General features: G+C 49.5%; 1 protein-coding gene across 3 annotated transcripts in view; it reads right to left on the reverse strand.

The window, feature by feature from the left end:
* Positions 1-16,688, reverse strand: part of KIRREL3 (kin of IRRE like 3 (Drosophila)) — a 367,287-nt gene that overhangs the window by 51,133 nt on the left and 299,466 nt on the right. For 2 of the 3 annotated variants that reach the window (XM_019546970.1, XM_019546972.1), the window contains exons 10-12: positions 7,633-7,733; positions 6,306-6,504; positions 4,391-4,426 (exon numbers count right to left, since the gene is read on the reverse strand). In XM_019546970.1, coding sequence (XP_019402515.1) covers positions 4,391-4,426; positions 6,306-6,504; positions 7,633-7,733 — 336 coding nt within the window. The remainder of the gene's footprint in view (positions 1-4,390; positions 4,427-6,305; positions 6,505-7,632; positions 7,734-16,688) is intronic. The other variant, XM_019546971.1, reaches the window with a different exon arrangement.

A 16,688-nucleotide genomic window follows, 5' to 3' on the forward strand; every position in this document is an offset into this window, starting at 1 on the left:
TTGAGTTCTTTGCAACAGAAGAGTTGCTCTACTATTTTTCTGTGGTTAAAAAGGGAGTGAAAACTAAGAGCAGACATTTTTGAGGGAGGCCTTGAGCCTATTGATAGGTGCCGCAAATCTAAAAAAGTTGAAAACCACCGAGATAAGCCACTGTAATCTATGCCGTGATTTTGGCTCCAGGGCAGCTCACTTTGGTTTAAGTAAAGCTTATTCCTAACAGACTTCATCTAAAGCAATATGAGCTGCTCTGACACCCAAATTAGAACGCCTGATTTGGGTTTGCACTAAATAGAGTTAATTAACTACATCATTCGCTGGTTTAAATATACACTGGACCTAACTATTGCCACCTTCTCATGTGGACAAGCACTAAACCACCTGCAAGTAGCGAAGCCCTCTGGTGCCATCACTATGGATCCTGGCAGACGTGTAAGTAAAGGCGTGGTGGGATCATGCTTCTTGCCACACCACTTGTGCATGGCAGGAGGCATGATCGTGGGACTGAGCATCAAATCCCATTGTGGGCACTGTTCCCAGAGTCTGTGCATGTGTCCCTGGGCACTGAGACTGTGTGGCAGTAGGGGCTACAGAACTGCCCACAGAGAAAAAATTCTGGTACCTTGGTAAATGTGATACTCATTCTGTGCCCCAGTCTGATGGGTGACCACCCTTCACAGTAAGAGTGGCCAAAATCTGCAATGGGCTTCCAAGGGAGGTGGTGCTCTCCCCTTATCTTGGGGGTCTTTAAGAGAAGGCTGATCAGGCATCTGGCCGGGGTCATCTGACCCAGCGCTCTTTCCTGCCTAGGCAGGGGGTCGGACCTGATGATCTGTTGGGGTCCCTTCTGACCCTAGCATCCATGAATCTATGAAAGTCCTCAAAGATCTCTCACAGTGGTCATGTGAACATATTTTGCAGGTATCCTCATCTTGATGCGCATTCATACAAGTGCTCAGAGCACTGCTGACAGATGGTTTTGCCTATGAAATCTTAGCATCATAGGAGCACAGGAAAGTAAGGCTGGAACGGACCTCACAAGGTCACTTCAGTCCATCCCCCTGCTCAAGGCAGGATCACCCTTTACTAACCCATCCTGGCCAAGCGTCTGTCCAACAAGCTCTTGAAAATTTCCCGGGTTGGAGATTGCACAGCTTCTCTGGGCAGCCTGTTCCAATGCCTGATCACCCTCATATTCAGGAAGTTCTTCCGAATTTACAATCTAAATTTCCTCTGGTGCAGCTTGAGGCCATTGCTCCTAATCCTGTCCCTTACAGCCACAGAGAAAAGCCCATCTCCATTCTCCTCATAACTATGCCTCAGGTATTGAAAGACTGTTGCCAGATCTCACCTTGGTCTTCTCCAGATGAAATAACCCTAGTTCTTTTAGCCTTTCCTCATAAGGCAAGCTTCCCAGCCTCTAATCATATTTGTCACTCTCCGCTGGATTCTTTCTAACCTGTCCACATCCTTCTTAAAGTGTGGGGCTCAAAACTGGACACAGTGCTCTAAGGAAGGCCTCACGAATGGTGAACAGAGTGGAAGAATCACCTCTCTTGATCTGCAAGTAACATTCTCATTAATACAACCTTTTCAATATAAATTTTGGTCAAATTTCATTGAAAAGCGAGTAGAAAGGGGCAATAAAAACAATCCACATATGTATATTTGCTGTCAGTATTTGAATAGATGTTTGTTAACATCTTCAGCCAACTCTAGGCCGTAGTGCTGTGTTCCAGATCTTCGCTAGGAGTTGGGAGTGACCAGAAATTAAGATCAGTTAGCAGCATTATCAAATATTTCTGGTAGGGTTCACTGTCTATATCTGAGTTAATGGAATATAAGCATTGCCTCGAACGAGTCGTCATTATGGTCCAAGCTAGGGCCTTTCACCGCCATCCTTGACTGTATGAGCTGAAACCACTAAACCTCTGTTAGCTGGTATCTCTCCTGAATCACTCTTTAGAAGGTACCATGCCAGGGTGTTACATGTACCTTATTGTGTACCTTTTCCAGTCTCCTGAATTTAGTGCACAACTGTAGGTAACTAGTTTTGGAGCTGACTTGATTGCTGGTTGCTCTGAAATCCTGGCCCAGAACACTTTGCAGAGGCTTGTGGACATCAAGACACGTAGCTTTGACACCACGGACTGTAGCTTTCTGCCATGAAGTGTCATAGTCAGTTCAGATCCAAAGGGCTACATCCCCAGGCTCAGAGCCACATTGCCAAGTGCTTATCTCTAATTTCTCTATAGCTTGTCTCAGATGCCCAGTGTTTCAGCATCTCAGTGTCAGCAGATCTCACTGCCTGGATTTACACTGCCTCTTCCAAGTACCTTGCCTCATCAGGTGCTCCAGATTGCTTCCAGCAGGGCTGTGAGTGGCACTGTGCCCCCTCAGTGCCTGCTGGTTTTTCCTGGGCCAGTATCTGCATCCTGCTGTAGTCAGGCAAATATCTTTTGTGAGCCTTCCCTCTATCTGTGCCGACTTCTCCCAGGCTCTGCTCCTTTCTTTTGTTTACAGCAAGTCCCTCATCCATCTGTGAAGGCCTCCGCCTTCTCTTCTGCCACTTCTCAAGCACGCTGGGACAGGTCCCATCTGCTCTGTGACAATGGATGCCAGGTTGACCTGCTGGCAGCTAGTACAGAGCAAACCCATTAGGAACAGCCGCCTCCAGCTCCTCAAACACACCAGGCATGCAGCCCTGAATGTTGCTACGGCCTGGCACTCTGACAACCTGGGCCCAGCAGCAGCTTTGGAGAGTGAGCCAGAGTGGGGCCTCCTCGAGAGCTCTTGGAAACTTATCTCGGTTGGTGGTTGGCATTTGCCTCTTGCACAAAGTTTGCAGCAGAGCCTGTCAAATATGACAGACATGTTTGTTGCATTCTCCTGTGCACACTGTCCCCTTTTCTGCCCCTATGCAGGCTTTGCTGCTCGCTGTGTCCACTTGGTAAACTGACTGGCCAGGAAGTGGCACCCCCAAGCATATGGCAGTGTTTTGGATAGGCTGCCTCCCAAGTTGGAAGCAGTGTAGCCACACCTGTATGGCTGCAGGGGCAGGTACTTAGTTTGAGGCAGACACATTGGTGTTGTTACTCCACTGTGCTAATTAGCTCACCCCAACTGCTGAGCAAAGGTGGCTGTGCTGCTTCCAGTTGAGGTGGCTGTTCATTTGCAGCATGCTTGGGTGTGCAATTAATGAAGATGGCAGGTTGACCGGACAGACACAGCCATGGGTTGAAGAGATGGATTGATATAATTATAATGAAGGAGCCACAGTCATCCAGTGGGAATTAGAAGAAAGGTTTGGTTGCCCACTTCTGTGAGCAATCTGAATGGGAATGTCTTATGCTAGGCAAAGCTCATGCAGAATGTGCAAATCGCTGCACAGAGCAGCCATCATGAAGACTGCAATTGCTTGTTCCTTCAAGAGAAACAAGAAACATGTGGTCAGTGGACAGGTGGGAATGGGCATCATTGCCAATGCCTGATAGTTCAAAGCATCAAGAGAGCAGGGAGCAAGGTCCAGAGGCAAGTCAGGGGCTGTTGATGGTGGTGTCTTGGTTCTAGATGGGTGACGTGACCAGCAGCTGGAGAAGTACATGAGGAATGTATTGCAGACAATGACAAGGGCTCACCTGGGATGGCAGACACAGTCACTTACAATGGGAAAGGCTGGATGAGATGGTTGGGCAGCTGGGTACAGCAATGGTTGGCTCAGCAATCACTGAGCTGACAAAGGTCTCTGCATTGCATTTTGACAAGTCAGCAACTCCAGTTCCCCAGGAAACCTAGTTCAGGCTTTATGGAAGATGCTGTAGCTTGGGGAGATGAAGCATGCAGTTACCAATGCCTGATCCCAGGATGGGGCCAACTTCACATCCACTCCTGCTTCATCTAAGCCTTCTCTCCCAGTCAGGTGAAAAACAGCTATGGCTGGGAGTGACTTTTCCTTCTGAAAATTCACTGTTCCTTCCTCTGGGGTGGTTTTCTCATGATAATCCTAGCACTTATCAGAGCTGGTCATCTGTCCCTCCCCACTGCATTTTGAAACTAAACCTGTGTCACTTCACTGCTCAGTTTTGGACATTTTATCAAAGTGGCCAAGTATTATTGCCCCATTTGACAGATGGGGCAACTGAAGCCCTGAGAGGCAGTAGGATTTGGCCAGGTTTGCACAGCAGGTCAGCAGCAGAATTGGGACCAGAATCTAGGGTTCCTGACTCCCAGCCCACCCCTGTCCACTGCCCCCTGCTGCTGGTCAGAGCCTTCTGGACTTCGCCCTGCCCTCCCCCGGCTCTCCTTCAGTGATGGGGAAGCTGCTGCCGAGTGCTAAAGAGTGGTGGCAGCTGGGGGCAATTCACATATTCACCTTCAGCTCATGATTCCATACCTGCTTCCATACCAGCTCCTGATTTCATTTCCGTACCTGTTTGAAAACAAACAAGTGTCCACAGCCTTGCCGAGCCCAAGTGCACATGTCAGTATTTCTTTGCTGAGTTCAGATGCAATGGTGCACGAAAGTCCCCTCAAACAGGTGTCCTCTGCCACCCTACAGAGGCATCTGTTGGGGCTCCAGTACAGGGGGACAGAGATACAGTCCAGGACTGCACTGCGGTTTGCTGCCAGAGCATTACTTTGATGTAGTGTAGAGACACCTGATCGGTTCACCTCCATTGTCTAGTAGGGACAGTCACTAGGTCTACTTTCCTATTGGCTCTGCCCCTGGGAGTCGCTGCCAGTGGGCCACTGTTAGGAACTAGCTCCAATGCCATACCAGCTGCGAGAGCCCCAGAGCCCTTGTGAGACCCAGCATGGTCACCCACAGCCACTAGGGTCCAGCTCCATTTCCCTGCTGTGTTATGAGTTGAGGAACCCAGAGCAAGAGGCCTGTAGCACTGCCTACTGGGAATCGTTTAATTGGCTCCATCAACCCATCCCCTGGGACCCAATCTCGCTGCTATGTGTTAGCTCTGACTGGCAGAAGACCCAGGAAAAAACCACTGATTGTTTGTATTGGAAGAAGCCCAAGGCTAATTTTAAGGGGTTCATTTAGCTCTGATTTAATCTGGATGGCAGCCTTGCCTATAAATCAGAGCTTAATGAGAACAATCCACCTGCCTGCCCTGGCATTTAATAAAATAGAATAGGACTGGAGTCCCTCCAGGAGAAAAACATTTTTTACAGAGACATCTCCTGCCTCCTGCACTGTGATCATCCTGCAGGGAAGTGCCGGATCTGCCCCAGGATGTCTTAGGTTGCTGCTTAGCTTCTTTCAGGTGCTGCCATGCCCTTTGCTGCTGCAATGGGTTCTCTCAGTTGAGCCCTTCCAGCGTGCAGCATGCCACCCAATGGGCACTCTGCTTCAAAGACTAGCTTGGCATGCTTAGACCGATGCCCTATTTCATTGGGTGGCACAACAGTGCAGCGTAATGAGATACAATGGCAGTCACTCCAAAGCCCCCTGGACAGGATAGCTGTTGTCAGCTTGCATTACGCAGACCCAGCCAGAATCACTGACCACGTCACATCAACAGGTCCTGGTGCCTCAGATCCCATCTACTCTGGGGATGATTACTGGAGCTCACCACCTCCCCCAGCACTTGGCAACAACAGCTTTTTGTGCTGTGGAGCAAGGGGTCCTGAGCAGCTCACACATCAATTAGCTCTCAATGCCCTCCTGCCTCTGCCCCACGTGGATGGGCTCAGTCTTGCTGGGTGCTTAGTCAACTCCCATTGTTGTCAATCATAATTGAGGTCGTATCCAGGATCGACCTCAGTGTGAGCCACACAAGATCCCATTGACATCAGGCAGCCTTGGCTCTGTAGAGCATTTCCCATCTACCTATTCCTCTCCCAGGCCCCTGGGCCCTCAGGGACTGAGCCCAAAGCTGGGACATTTGGCAGAGAGGGACACCTCATCATCCTTCCCAAGCATCCCCATTGCCCTTCTAATTGGGAGAGTCTACATGAGACACAAACTGCACAGTAGCTGAATAATACTGCACAGTAGCATGTCACAGCACAAACAGTGCTAATATGCTACTGCACGGGATTATTACGCTACTGCGCAGTGGCATCAGTAAAAAGGCATTCGCTGGTGCTACTAAGCAGTAACCCCAGTTACTGTGCATTTATTTAGTACTTGATTATACAAGTACTAAATAAATGTGCAGTAACCACTTGTTGATGTGCCCAGTGTCTCCTGTGTCTCAAATAACTCCCCCTGCTGCTACCGACTAGCCAGATGCAAGCTACCAGTGCTTGATAGTCCCTTCTGGTGTCTAAGTGCTGTTTGCAGCTCCCACCTTGTTCTTTCAGCCGGATGATCTCAGTGTCTGAGCCAAAGCTATTCCACGCGGTGCAGTTGTAAATGGTCTGGAAATCAGCTCGGACAATGTTGCTGATGGTCAGTGTTGAGATGACGCCTTCGTCTGTGCTGACGGTCTCCACTGTGTAGCGCCCAGAGGTTCCTGACTCTAGCACATTCTCCTTCCAGGACCAGGCCTGCAAATCAATACGAGAAATTAGTCCTGCTCAAATAATGCTGTCCGAAAGAGCCTCCATTTGGCTTTGTTTCTGCACTCCAAGTACCTGAGGGCACATGTTGTAGCCATCAGATAGCTAATTGACAAGTTCATCCAGTAAGAGACATGGGAGCAAAGTTCCCATTGAAAGCTACTGGGACTTGCGCTCCTAAGTCACTTAGATGCTTTTGAAAATCCTCCCCTCAAGGTTTGAGAGGCAGTGTAAAATGCTATTTGCACCAGCTGCAGTTGTGTCTAGGCACAGAGGGCAGGATTGTCCAACAAGAGACCCAGATCCACCTTACACTCAACGTCCACTTCCAGTCAGGTTTAGAGGATTTTACATTGGAACCCATGATTGCTACAACAGGGGAATGGATCAGACATCACCGCAGGGTTAAACAATTCTTTCACGTTCTTTGTGGGAGCCAGGGATGGAGCTGTTTGCCTTGTCCACCATCAACCTGATTCTCAGCTCACTTCCAAGGACAGACTCTTTCTTGGGTCAGCAGCAGATGGGACCCAACTAAGCTTCCTGACACCCTGGTGCATTTGTAGCACTAGCCCTTAGGAAATGCTTCTGGCTGGTGATCTCAGTTCATGTGATTTGAGACAGGCATGTACAGCCCTGTGCCACTGTCTCTGACTGCTGTTCTGACTGCAACTGCACTTTGCACATGTGTCAAACTAGGACGCTGCTCTGTGCTTGCGTGGGTGTGAGGCAAAGAGCCAAACAAAATCAACTGGCCATTGCAAAGCAATTGTCTAGAAGCACTTAAAATAGCTGCTGGTATCTGAGCACCTCTCAGCACCTGGGAGGGAGAGCAATGCTTTTGGCTTCGTTCAGCAAGGAGTGGAGGCCCAGCAGAGACAGTCTAGGGCTCAGAGGCTTCCTGCTTATTACCCAGGTGATTAAAAGCCACTGGGATTTCTCCCTTTCCCTTTAATGAGTTTCTGCAGGTTTAGGATGCTCCACAGTGGCTCAAGCCTGACCTTTTTATCTAGCAGGGGCCTGGCAAGGCCCTGTGGGGTGGGGGTGTTAGACAGTGGCAGCTGCCTCTTCCTGCACATAACCTTCAGACTGGAGACACGGGAAGGGGGTACTCACGATTCTGTCTGGCGGAGGGGTGCTGCGGATGAAGCACTTGATCTGTCCCTTCTCCCCGTGCAGGGCATGCTGAGTCTGTGTGCTGGAGATGATAGGAGGCCCTGAAGGAGGACAGAGAGGTATTCAGTACACAGGTGAAGTCCCACGGCAGGCGGTATAGTGTAAGGCTGGTGAAAGGCATCACAGCATTTCCACTGGGGTGGGGGGGTGTTGAGAAGTGTCTGAGGGCTGAAGAAGATCTGTGTTAGGGCTGTGTTTCTCCAGGAAGAGAGGTCCCAGAGAGCTGCATGCTGGACACAGTGTAGTATCAAAAGCTGGCAGGGGGACAGCCTGGGCTGTGACACCAGCAACCAATGCTTCCTTGTGACAGGGAACCTTATAGACCTTATAAAAACCTGTGCTAGGGCTGCACCGGCCTCAGCCAGCTGGGGATTTGGACTGCGTGTACAGTGCTCCTCAGTGGTCTCGGATGCTGTAATGGAATAGCTGATGCAAACTTATGAGAGGCCCGGAGTTTGCATTTCCCCCTTTGTTTGTGAATTGTTTCCCATCTTGGTCGAGCCATGGGTGTCCGGCAGAGGGACCCCTTGCGCTATGCATGATGCACTCAGCTGCCCGCTGGTCCCAGAGGCTAAAGCCCTGCAGGTTGCTCTGGGTCTCTGCTTACTTTTGCTCTCAGATGGGCCTCTGCTCTGCAAACCCTGGCCTATAATAAGGCCTGGCAATGGGTTTGCTCAGGCAGGAAAGTGGAAGCTCCTCCTGACCAGGTATTCCTACAACTTAGCTGCTGGATTCATTAGGCAACTGTTACAGTTGACCTGTGGAGCAGAGTTTGAATGAGTCACAGAGAAACTGGCAGTAGCTGCTGTTGGCAAGAGCAAGTCTGTGACATGCAGGAGTGGCACCTGCAGCACCCTGCCACTGGCTCAGCTTAGCCCTTCGTGCCATACCACGAGCCTGCTCTCTGGGCTCCTCAGGTACCGCTGAACACAGCTTGACTGTACTATGTACAGCACCACAGTTAGCCGTATGTTAGTCTGATGCTGAACACAATGCAGGGTAGATCGACCCCTTTGTTGTGTGTGTGTGTGTGTGTGTGTGTGTGTGTGTGTGTGTATTACAAGCTTGCATGAGCTGAAGCTCACTTCATCAGCTGCAGTGAAAGAGCATGTAGGTACCATATATGCGCAGCTTCAGACCCATGCAGTGCAGAGCACAAAGTGGCCCCAATATCATTTAGGTATAGAAGGCCCATGTTACAGATTGCCCCATGCAAGCTAGGCACCTAGCACCACTGAAATTAAATGAAATGTCTAACCTGCATAGTTGTTTTTCTAAGTGTCACTAGGTGTTTGTCTTTATTTTTAAGACCTTAAGGGTGTGGACACATGACACATTTAGTCTGCAATCTTTTGACTTTACTTGGGAGTTATAGTGGAGTGTATAGGAGCCCTATGCCCATACACCTATACGTGTGCAGTGAGGCTGCTCTACCGTGCTGTAATTACAGTGTGTAGGAGCAGACTTGATTAACTGAGTCTGCTGGAGCATGATAATTACTGCGCTCCAGCAAACTCCAGCGTCACATGTATCAGCCTCCCTATACTGAAAAATGGCAGCAGGGGCACTTAAACTAAAGTGTCGGACGAGCTGTAGTTAAAGCACCCTGCACTGCCATTTTTCAGCGCAGGGACACTGATACACGATGCTCTGGGCACTTTAAGTAGAGCGGCTGTTGGACCGGCTCTAAATAAAGTCCCCCACCCTACCCCTGAACTCCCAAAGCACGTGTATAAACACCCATAAGGTACAACCTTACACAGATGTAAGTCACTCCATTCTAGGACAGGTGTTCCTCAGAAAGTGAAGAGAAGCTATGAACTGGAATGGGTTACATCACTGTGGACATAACTAGACATGCAATTAATGCACAGAAAGCATTAATTTTCCTGACAGTGTGTCTACACATGTGCCCATTGGGAGCAAAATTGGGTCTGAAGCTACTCCTGCTCTGCTCCCATATAGCATCCAGGGAGAGCTCTAGGCTCCCCAGGGTGGCAGCGGGCACTGGAGTCAGGCCTGAGCTTGGGAGGGGGATGCAGGGGGGGAAGAAGGAGCTCTCCTGCCTCTGGAGGAGCTGCCGCACACCCCACACCCCTGCCCCCGGCAGTTGCTGACTGTCCAACCCTGATCCGATCTCAGAGCTGGGGCTAGGACAATGTCTCCTGCCCCCATAGCAGGCAGCTGCCTGGCACAGGGGCAGTGTCCCAGCCAGTCTCAGAGCTGGGGCCAGCAGCTGCCTGCTGCGGGGCAGGGAACATTGTCCCAGCCTCCTCTCTGATTTGCTGATTGGAGCAGGGGCTGGGAAGCAGGCAACTTGGAGCAGGGGAAGGGACAGTTCTCCTGCCCCTGCTGCCTGGGCTGACCGGGATCCATTTGCTGTCGGTCACCTACGTAACCATGAGCTACTGCACATTAGCTAAAGTCCAATAAATCTACTACCTCTATTTCCAGGTAACCATGCATTTCCAGAAAACCATGTATTAGCCTATTTTTATGCTCCATAGCTACTGTGCATGGTTACATAGTGACCCTTTACTGTGCAGTAGATTAGTTTACTGCGCAGTGAAGCGTCTCGTGTAGACACACTCACTACAGCTGTATGTCTGGGGTAGCTGTTTGCTCAATGCAATCTGACTTCTCAGCCACCTAGTGGCCACGTGCTGTTGTGGCTGCTTCAGGCAGATTTGTTTTTCTCTCTCCTATTTTTTAGTGTGTGCGCTGCCAAAGTGAGCACATTGCCTTTCTCAGCAGCGTCCCTGCCTTTTTCCTCCCCCATTCCCTACCCTTTGTATTCTAACCACTGCTTTCCATTTAGCAGCTCTGTTTCCTGCAGTCCTTTCACAGCTTGATGAAGTAAACCTTCTGCTTATGAAAGCTTATGCCTTACAGCTCTGATTTAGTCAGTCTATAAAGGCATTTATACATGCGTGGGGGGGCACTTTAATTAAAGGACCTCTGATAGCTGCTCTAATTAAACTGCCCAGAGAATCTTGTGTATCAGCATCGCCATGCTTCGAAATGGCAGCGGGGGTACTTTAAATAAGTTTTTTTCAATGAGCTTTAGCTAAAGCACCCCCATTTTAAAGCACAGGGGTGCTGATACACAAGATGCTGGAGTCTGGTGGAGTGTGTGAATTACCATACTCCAGCAGATTCGATTAATTGAGCCTGCTCTGACATGCTGTAATTACAGTGCATTGAAACAGCCTCACTGCTCATGTACAGGCACCCCAAAGTTGCAAATCTACTCTGCCTTCTGCCCGACTTCAGTCCAGCATAGCTAAAGACCTCTTTCTGCAGTGGGCAGCCAAGTCAGGGGAGCTGGTTACGTATTCACTCTTTACACCTGAGTAAATTTACTATAGAGTAAAATTACTGAATTACAGAATACATTACTTCATAATGATCAGGTTGTGTGCCAGTACCACAAGTACCTTTGCAAATCTGACTCACAGTTTATTAAGTCCCTAGGGCATGTAAGGACATGTAATTAGGCCACAGCTAGACAGATTCTTTCCCACAGAAAGAAGTCCCTTGAGTCCGATTCTTTGAAATCCTTTAATTTTCACACTTTTCCTCCCTTGGCTAAAGTTGACCCCAAAAACTGAGAGGGGGGATACATGATCTAGCCAGGGCCCTGGAAGATTTGGGTTCAAGTCCTTGCTCTGCTGCAGTTTTTCTATGCATCTGTGGACAAATTACGTAGACTGTTTAGCTCTGATCTCCAAGGCTAGGGAGAGAAGATATACATAAACCAATTTAAGTAATCAGAAACTGATTTAAACCTGTAACAGAACAGAAGTTCAGTGCACATAAACCAGTTTCAAAATGGCTGAGACTGGTTTAAGATAAACCTGGTTGAATGTAGTATCAGACTTAACTGATTGATGTCAAACCGGTTTATGAAACTTCTGTCCCAGACCCCTTCCTGGTTCAAGTCTAATCAGAGTCCCCCAGCATGCTTTGCAGCCCTGGGTTGGGCTATATTGTCTGCTTCAAAGAGCATGGCTGGCCCTGCCCCTCAGCTCTCTAGCTAGCTCACTGTCCCCTGAGGCAAACTTAGGCTGAGGTCCAGGGCCAGGAAGGTGGGGTTAAACACCCCTTCCCCCCTACTCAAATGTACTGCTAGCTGCAACTTGGAGTAAAAATCCCAGAGGCACCTGGAAGCAGGAAGAGGAAGTGATGAACAACCCTGTAGAGTCCTGCTGTTGTGATTCTGGACTACCAATCCCAGAGACCTCAGGGACAGCAGGAAGGGGAAGTGAACACACATCCCATGCTAGCTATGTGCTAGAGAGCTCTTCTCTAGCACCTACCAGCTCCTGGCCTGAGCCACTGCAGGTATGTGGCTTCATTTCCTGACTCAAAGATAAATGTCGGTCCAGTTGTTTTTCAGTTTAATCTCTGCAATTTAGACTAACCTGCAGACACTGAATTGATCCAGCCTTGGGCTTTTGGACTGTCTGTACTTAGCCCAAGGGTATTTAAGTCTACTAAAATCAGTGCATGTTAGATATCTAAATACTTGTGAGGATCAAGGCCTCAGCATCTGATCTGTATAAGGGTTCTAATAGTGCTGTTCTACCTCATGCAAGTGATTAGGGCAAAGATTGAGAGCTGCTTGTCTTCAGTGTTAATGGGAACCATGGGAGTCCATGAAAGGCTGATACCAAGGCCTTCTGTCCACTGTGATTTTTCAGGGTTCTGGTCTCTGCCTCTCTTGCAAACTCAGTTGGGATGAAAACTTGACTGGAAGAAGTAATTTTCATTCTGGCTGAATCCTTTTGAAGTCCCAAATCACCTGTTGCCACACAGCTTCTCTTTGTGTTTATAGCTGCTTGTTACTTGATGACAGATGGAAACTGCCTGTATGTAGAACAGAGGCTTGGGCGCCTGGAAATGGGGGTGAAGGGGGGTGTAATTTAATTTTGCCGCCGACTCTGGGTAAATCATCCCTTTGCTGTGGCTCAGTTTCCTCATCTGGGGGGAACAACACAAGGAGAATGGACTGTTTGCCTAGGACTTTGGGATCCTCCCAGGAGAGGTACTGCTGATGTGCAGTTTATTATTTAATGCTGCACATGGTTATGATACAGACAGAACTAGAAAAGACCACTGAGTTTGTCTACACCATCCTTAGTCAGTGCAGGATTGTTCCCTGGGGCATGTTTTTCTAGTGCACTCATATTTATAGCATATTGTCTCTTGAGTACATCAGCAACATTCAGAGCTCATTGGATGAAGCTGTGTCCCACTCAGCCCATTTGTTCTATGTAGCTGCGGTAGCTGTAAAGGGGACCCAGGGGGGACCCATCAGCCTGACAACTTTCATAGGAAGCTAGTGGTTTTCACGCATTTGATCAGAGCCAGGGAGATTTCAATCGAGGGATCACATTAAAAATAGAGTGATTTGCTCCTGAGGTCTCATGCAGCCTGGCAGCCTCTGCAGTGCCTTGCTTCTCCTTTGTCAGTGCAGAGGGGGTGAATGGGGGATCCTGTTCTGGGAGAGACTACAAGCAGGATGGAAAGCTTGGGCTAATGAGCATGTAGCAGCCACCTCTGGGATGGCGTCTGGTACGGGTAGGGGGTTAGCAGCTTCTCTTGGAGAGAGTCTGGGCAAAGGTGCACAGCACCGGCTGGCTCATTGTGCTCCCATGAAAAACACAGCGGAGCATTTTGTCCTCTTCCCCTTCTGCAACTGTGCCATAGCAAAAGCGCGGGTGACTCCACCAGCACTTTTCAGGCTGGGGAGGTACAGGGAGGGGAAAGGTGAGGCCTCCTGCCACTCTTAGAGTTAGTCTGTCGGTGTAGGGGAGGCGAATGCAAAAGAGGAACAGCTACCACCTTAACTCCAGGGCAGTGGAGCATCATCAGCTGCCCACCCTGGAAATACCTGCTGTGAATGTAGAAGAAAGGGGCCTGTCACCTGCACAGGGCATGGTTTGGAGCAGAACCCCAGCTCTTCCAGACCCAGACACAGAAAGCACTGAGCGGGCCTGGAAATGAATGGGGACTGAAGGGGCATTATTCCAGGGGAACAGAAAAATAGCTGGAATCATAATTGCTGTTTATTAGCCCCCTTAATTAAAACAGATTTGCATTTCTATGAACTGTTGCTGCTGCTGCTGGCAAAAGGGAAAACAACAAGCCAGGATCCAGGGATGTTCTATGCAGCACGGTGAAGGCAATTAGCTCCCTGCACGGTGGAGGAGGTGAAGGGCCTGTGGCTGCAAGCTGCCCTGGAACCAGACGTTTTGCATACTCTCTTCTTTTGGTGCTGTGCAGACAGGTCTGCGCTGAGCACCCCAGATTCACCCAGCAAGGCAGGATGGCTCTGCGCAGCTTTGCTCCTAATGAATAATCTTGCTGCTGACCTTTGTTTTTAATTCGTTTTGGCCTGAGCGCACAGCTGCTCCTGTACACACACACCCCCCCCCCCACTTGTGTACTCATGTGTATGCACATGGTCATGCCTATACATGTGTATGCATGCAAGAAGCCCTGCAAATGCGCCAAGGCAGATGCTTTATGCATGCACACATATATACTTGTATGCATACTTATGTTGAGATCTGCGTGTATACATGCAAATATCCACATTTGCACACTGGTATTGATCCTGCAAACACACTCTGGCTCTTAAGTAGTCACATTTGCAGCCATCACCCACTCAAATACACCCCGTTTACTCTTAGACATACTGTCTCTCTTTCCCCTCGCAGACACAGGGCTCACTTTCAAACAGAACTCCTCACCCCCATCACCTGCTTTTGCGTAAAGGTAGCTGCATATTGCAAAGCAATGGGCAAGCAGCTTTTCTTGGCAAACGTGCTTAGATTGTGAGAACACACACAGGCTGAATCTTAACACGTGAGCTTCCGGGCAGGAACATGGTGGGCAGGACTGAGACATTTGGGCAGAGCATGAACACTGCGTGCCCCCAGAAGTTGGGAGGTATGGCGAGCTCCCAGAGGCGGTGGTGGCGCTGTCGGCAGCAGGAGCATGGCGAAGGCAAGTGGGAAGCTGCCACAGGCAGCTGCAGTTGGTAGGGGACAGGTGGCGAGTGCCAACCAGTGTTCGGCAACCACCCAGCGGTGACCACAGACTGCCCGCACATGCCACCGGCGGTGAGGGGGGAGGGGTGGCGAGCGACGACTGCCCACAGGCGCTGCCAATGCCTTTTCATGGGGGGTGCACCACCACACTCGGGGGGCAGAGTATGGTATTTATAACTTGGGACAACATTTCTATTGCACAATCTCGCACAGCTGCTTGAGATTTCCAGAAGCTTTTCATTTTGTAGAGAGACCCATGTTTGGGGCAGGGATCTGTGATATGGGAAACCTGGGGTCAAGTCCCCTCTCTTCAAGAGGTGTTAAGCCTGGCTTTCTTATCTCACAAGCAAGAGTAGCTTCACGGTTGTGGCAATAAATTGGCATAGAGTAAATCCAGTATCAGATCCCTGATCTGCTACTGTTTCACATTTCCAGCAAGTGTACTAACCTCAGGGCTAGAAAGCCCCTCTCCTTGGATGAACACAAATGTAATTAGTTGTATAAAGTGAACAGCTGCAACAGGAGAGGCTGAGAGAGACTGTACCAGAGCCGCTACAGGTTGGAGGTTGCCCAAAGCACTCTACAGTCCTCCTCTTGACACTTACCCACAGAGCCGCCGAGAGAGGGAGATGTGTGGGGCCAGAAGGAAAACAGCAAGCATGAAGACTTGTGGCTCAGTGAGATGCAGACTGCCCAGGGAAGGGGGCCCGAACTTCCAGCCTTGGACCCTTGCTCATAATGAGGCGAGAACATTTCTAGGGCTATTTACCTATTTTATCCTGTGACTATTCAATGCAAGGAACAGTGGGCCAACCTCAAGAAAAAGGCTGGAAATGTCTAGCCTGTGGCCTGGTGGTTAGAGCACATTGCTGGGAAGCAAGAAAAGCAGATTCAAACCTACTCTAAGTTTGGGAGGCCTAAAACTTGGACTTTCTATTTTCTGGGCAATTGTCCTAGTCACTAGGCTATTGAGCTAAAAGATAGGTGGGCCCTCACCTCCTCCATTTCACTCCCCACAGGGTGATCTTATTTAGCCATAGTGAGAAACAATTCCAAACTGTAAAGCTAGGGACAGACATTACACACAAACTGGTTTAAGTGACCAGAAACTGGTTTAAACCTGCAACAGAACAGATGTTCAGTGCACATAAACTGGTTTAAAAGTGGCTGAAACTGGTTTGAGTTAAACCTGGTTGAATGTAGTATCAAACTTAACTAATTTGGGCCAAACTGGTTTATGCAATGTTTATCCCAGGCCCCTTCCTGGTTTAAATTAAATCAGAATCGCCCAGCATCCCGGCATGCTCTCTGGGCTGGGTGGGGCTCTCTGGTCCACAGCAGGGCTGGCCCTTTCTCTCTGTCTCTGGCTGCCCTGAGCCTGCAGGTACAGGGCATCTGTCTGGCTTCCTTCTGCTCCTCCCCTCCCTTCACTCCCTGCTAAGCAGGGAATCCCAGTCCCCTCTGCCTTACACAGACACCTCTCAGCATTAGTTAGCATACCACATGCTGTCTATGGTCTGTGCTGTGGCAGACAGGACAAAGGCAGAGAGGCCTGTGCTGCTTAGGGCTCTGGAGCTAATCAACAGGTAGCTGGTAACATCCCTCCTTTCCTTCTTTGGAACAAGTTGTTTAAGAAGAGCTTGAACTAATGAGAGAGCCTTTTGTTTTGATGCCCTGTAACTAAATGCTGTGTAAATCTCAGCTGGCTCCCTCACTGACCAGCAAAGTGGTGGGACTCCTCCCTAATCAGAGCATCCTGCCAGGGCCTGTCCCCCCCACAACCCCTCTCAGTTCAGCACAGTAAAAAGGAAGGGAGGGCTGCTCTATCATCCCCTGGCTTCTAGCCTGAGCCACTGCAGGCATGTGCCAGCATTTCCTGAGTCCAGAGGGGATGTCTGTACAGTTACAAACTGATTCAACCTAGCCAGACTGCAAAGA

The sequence above is a fragment of the Crocodylus porosus genome, unplaced genomic scaffold (assembly GCF_001723895.1).
Source record: "Crocodylus porosus isolate Cpor-Errol unplaced genomic scaffold, CroPor_comp1, whole genome shotgun sequence".
In the NCBI taxonomy this organism is placed as follows: Eukaryota; Metazoa; Chordata; order Crocodylia; family Crocodylidae; genus Crocodylus; species Crocodylus porosus.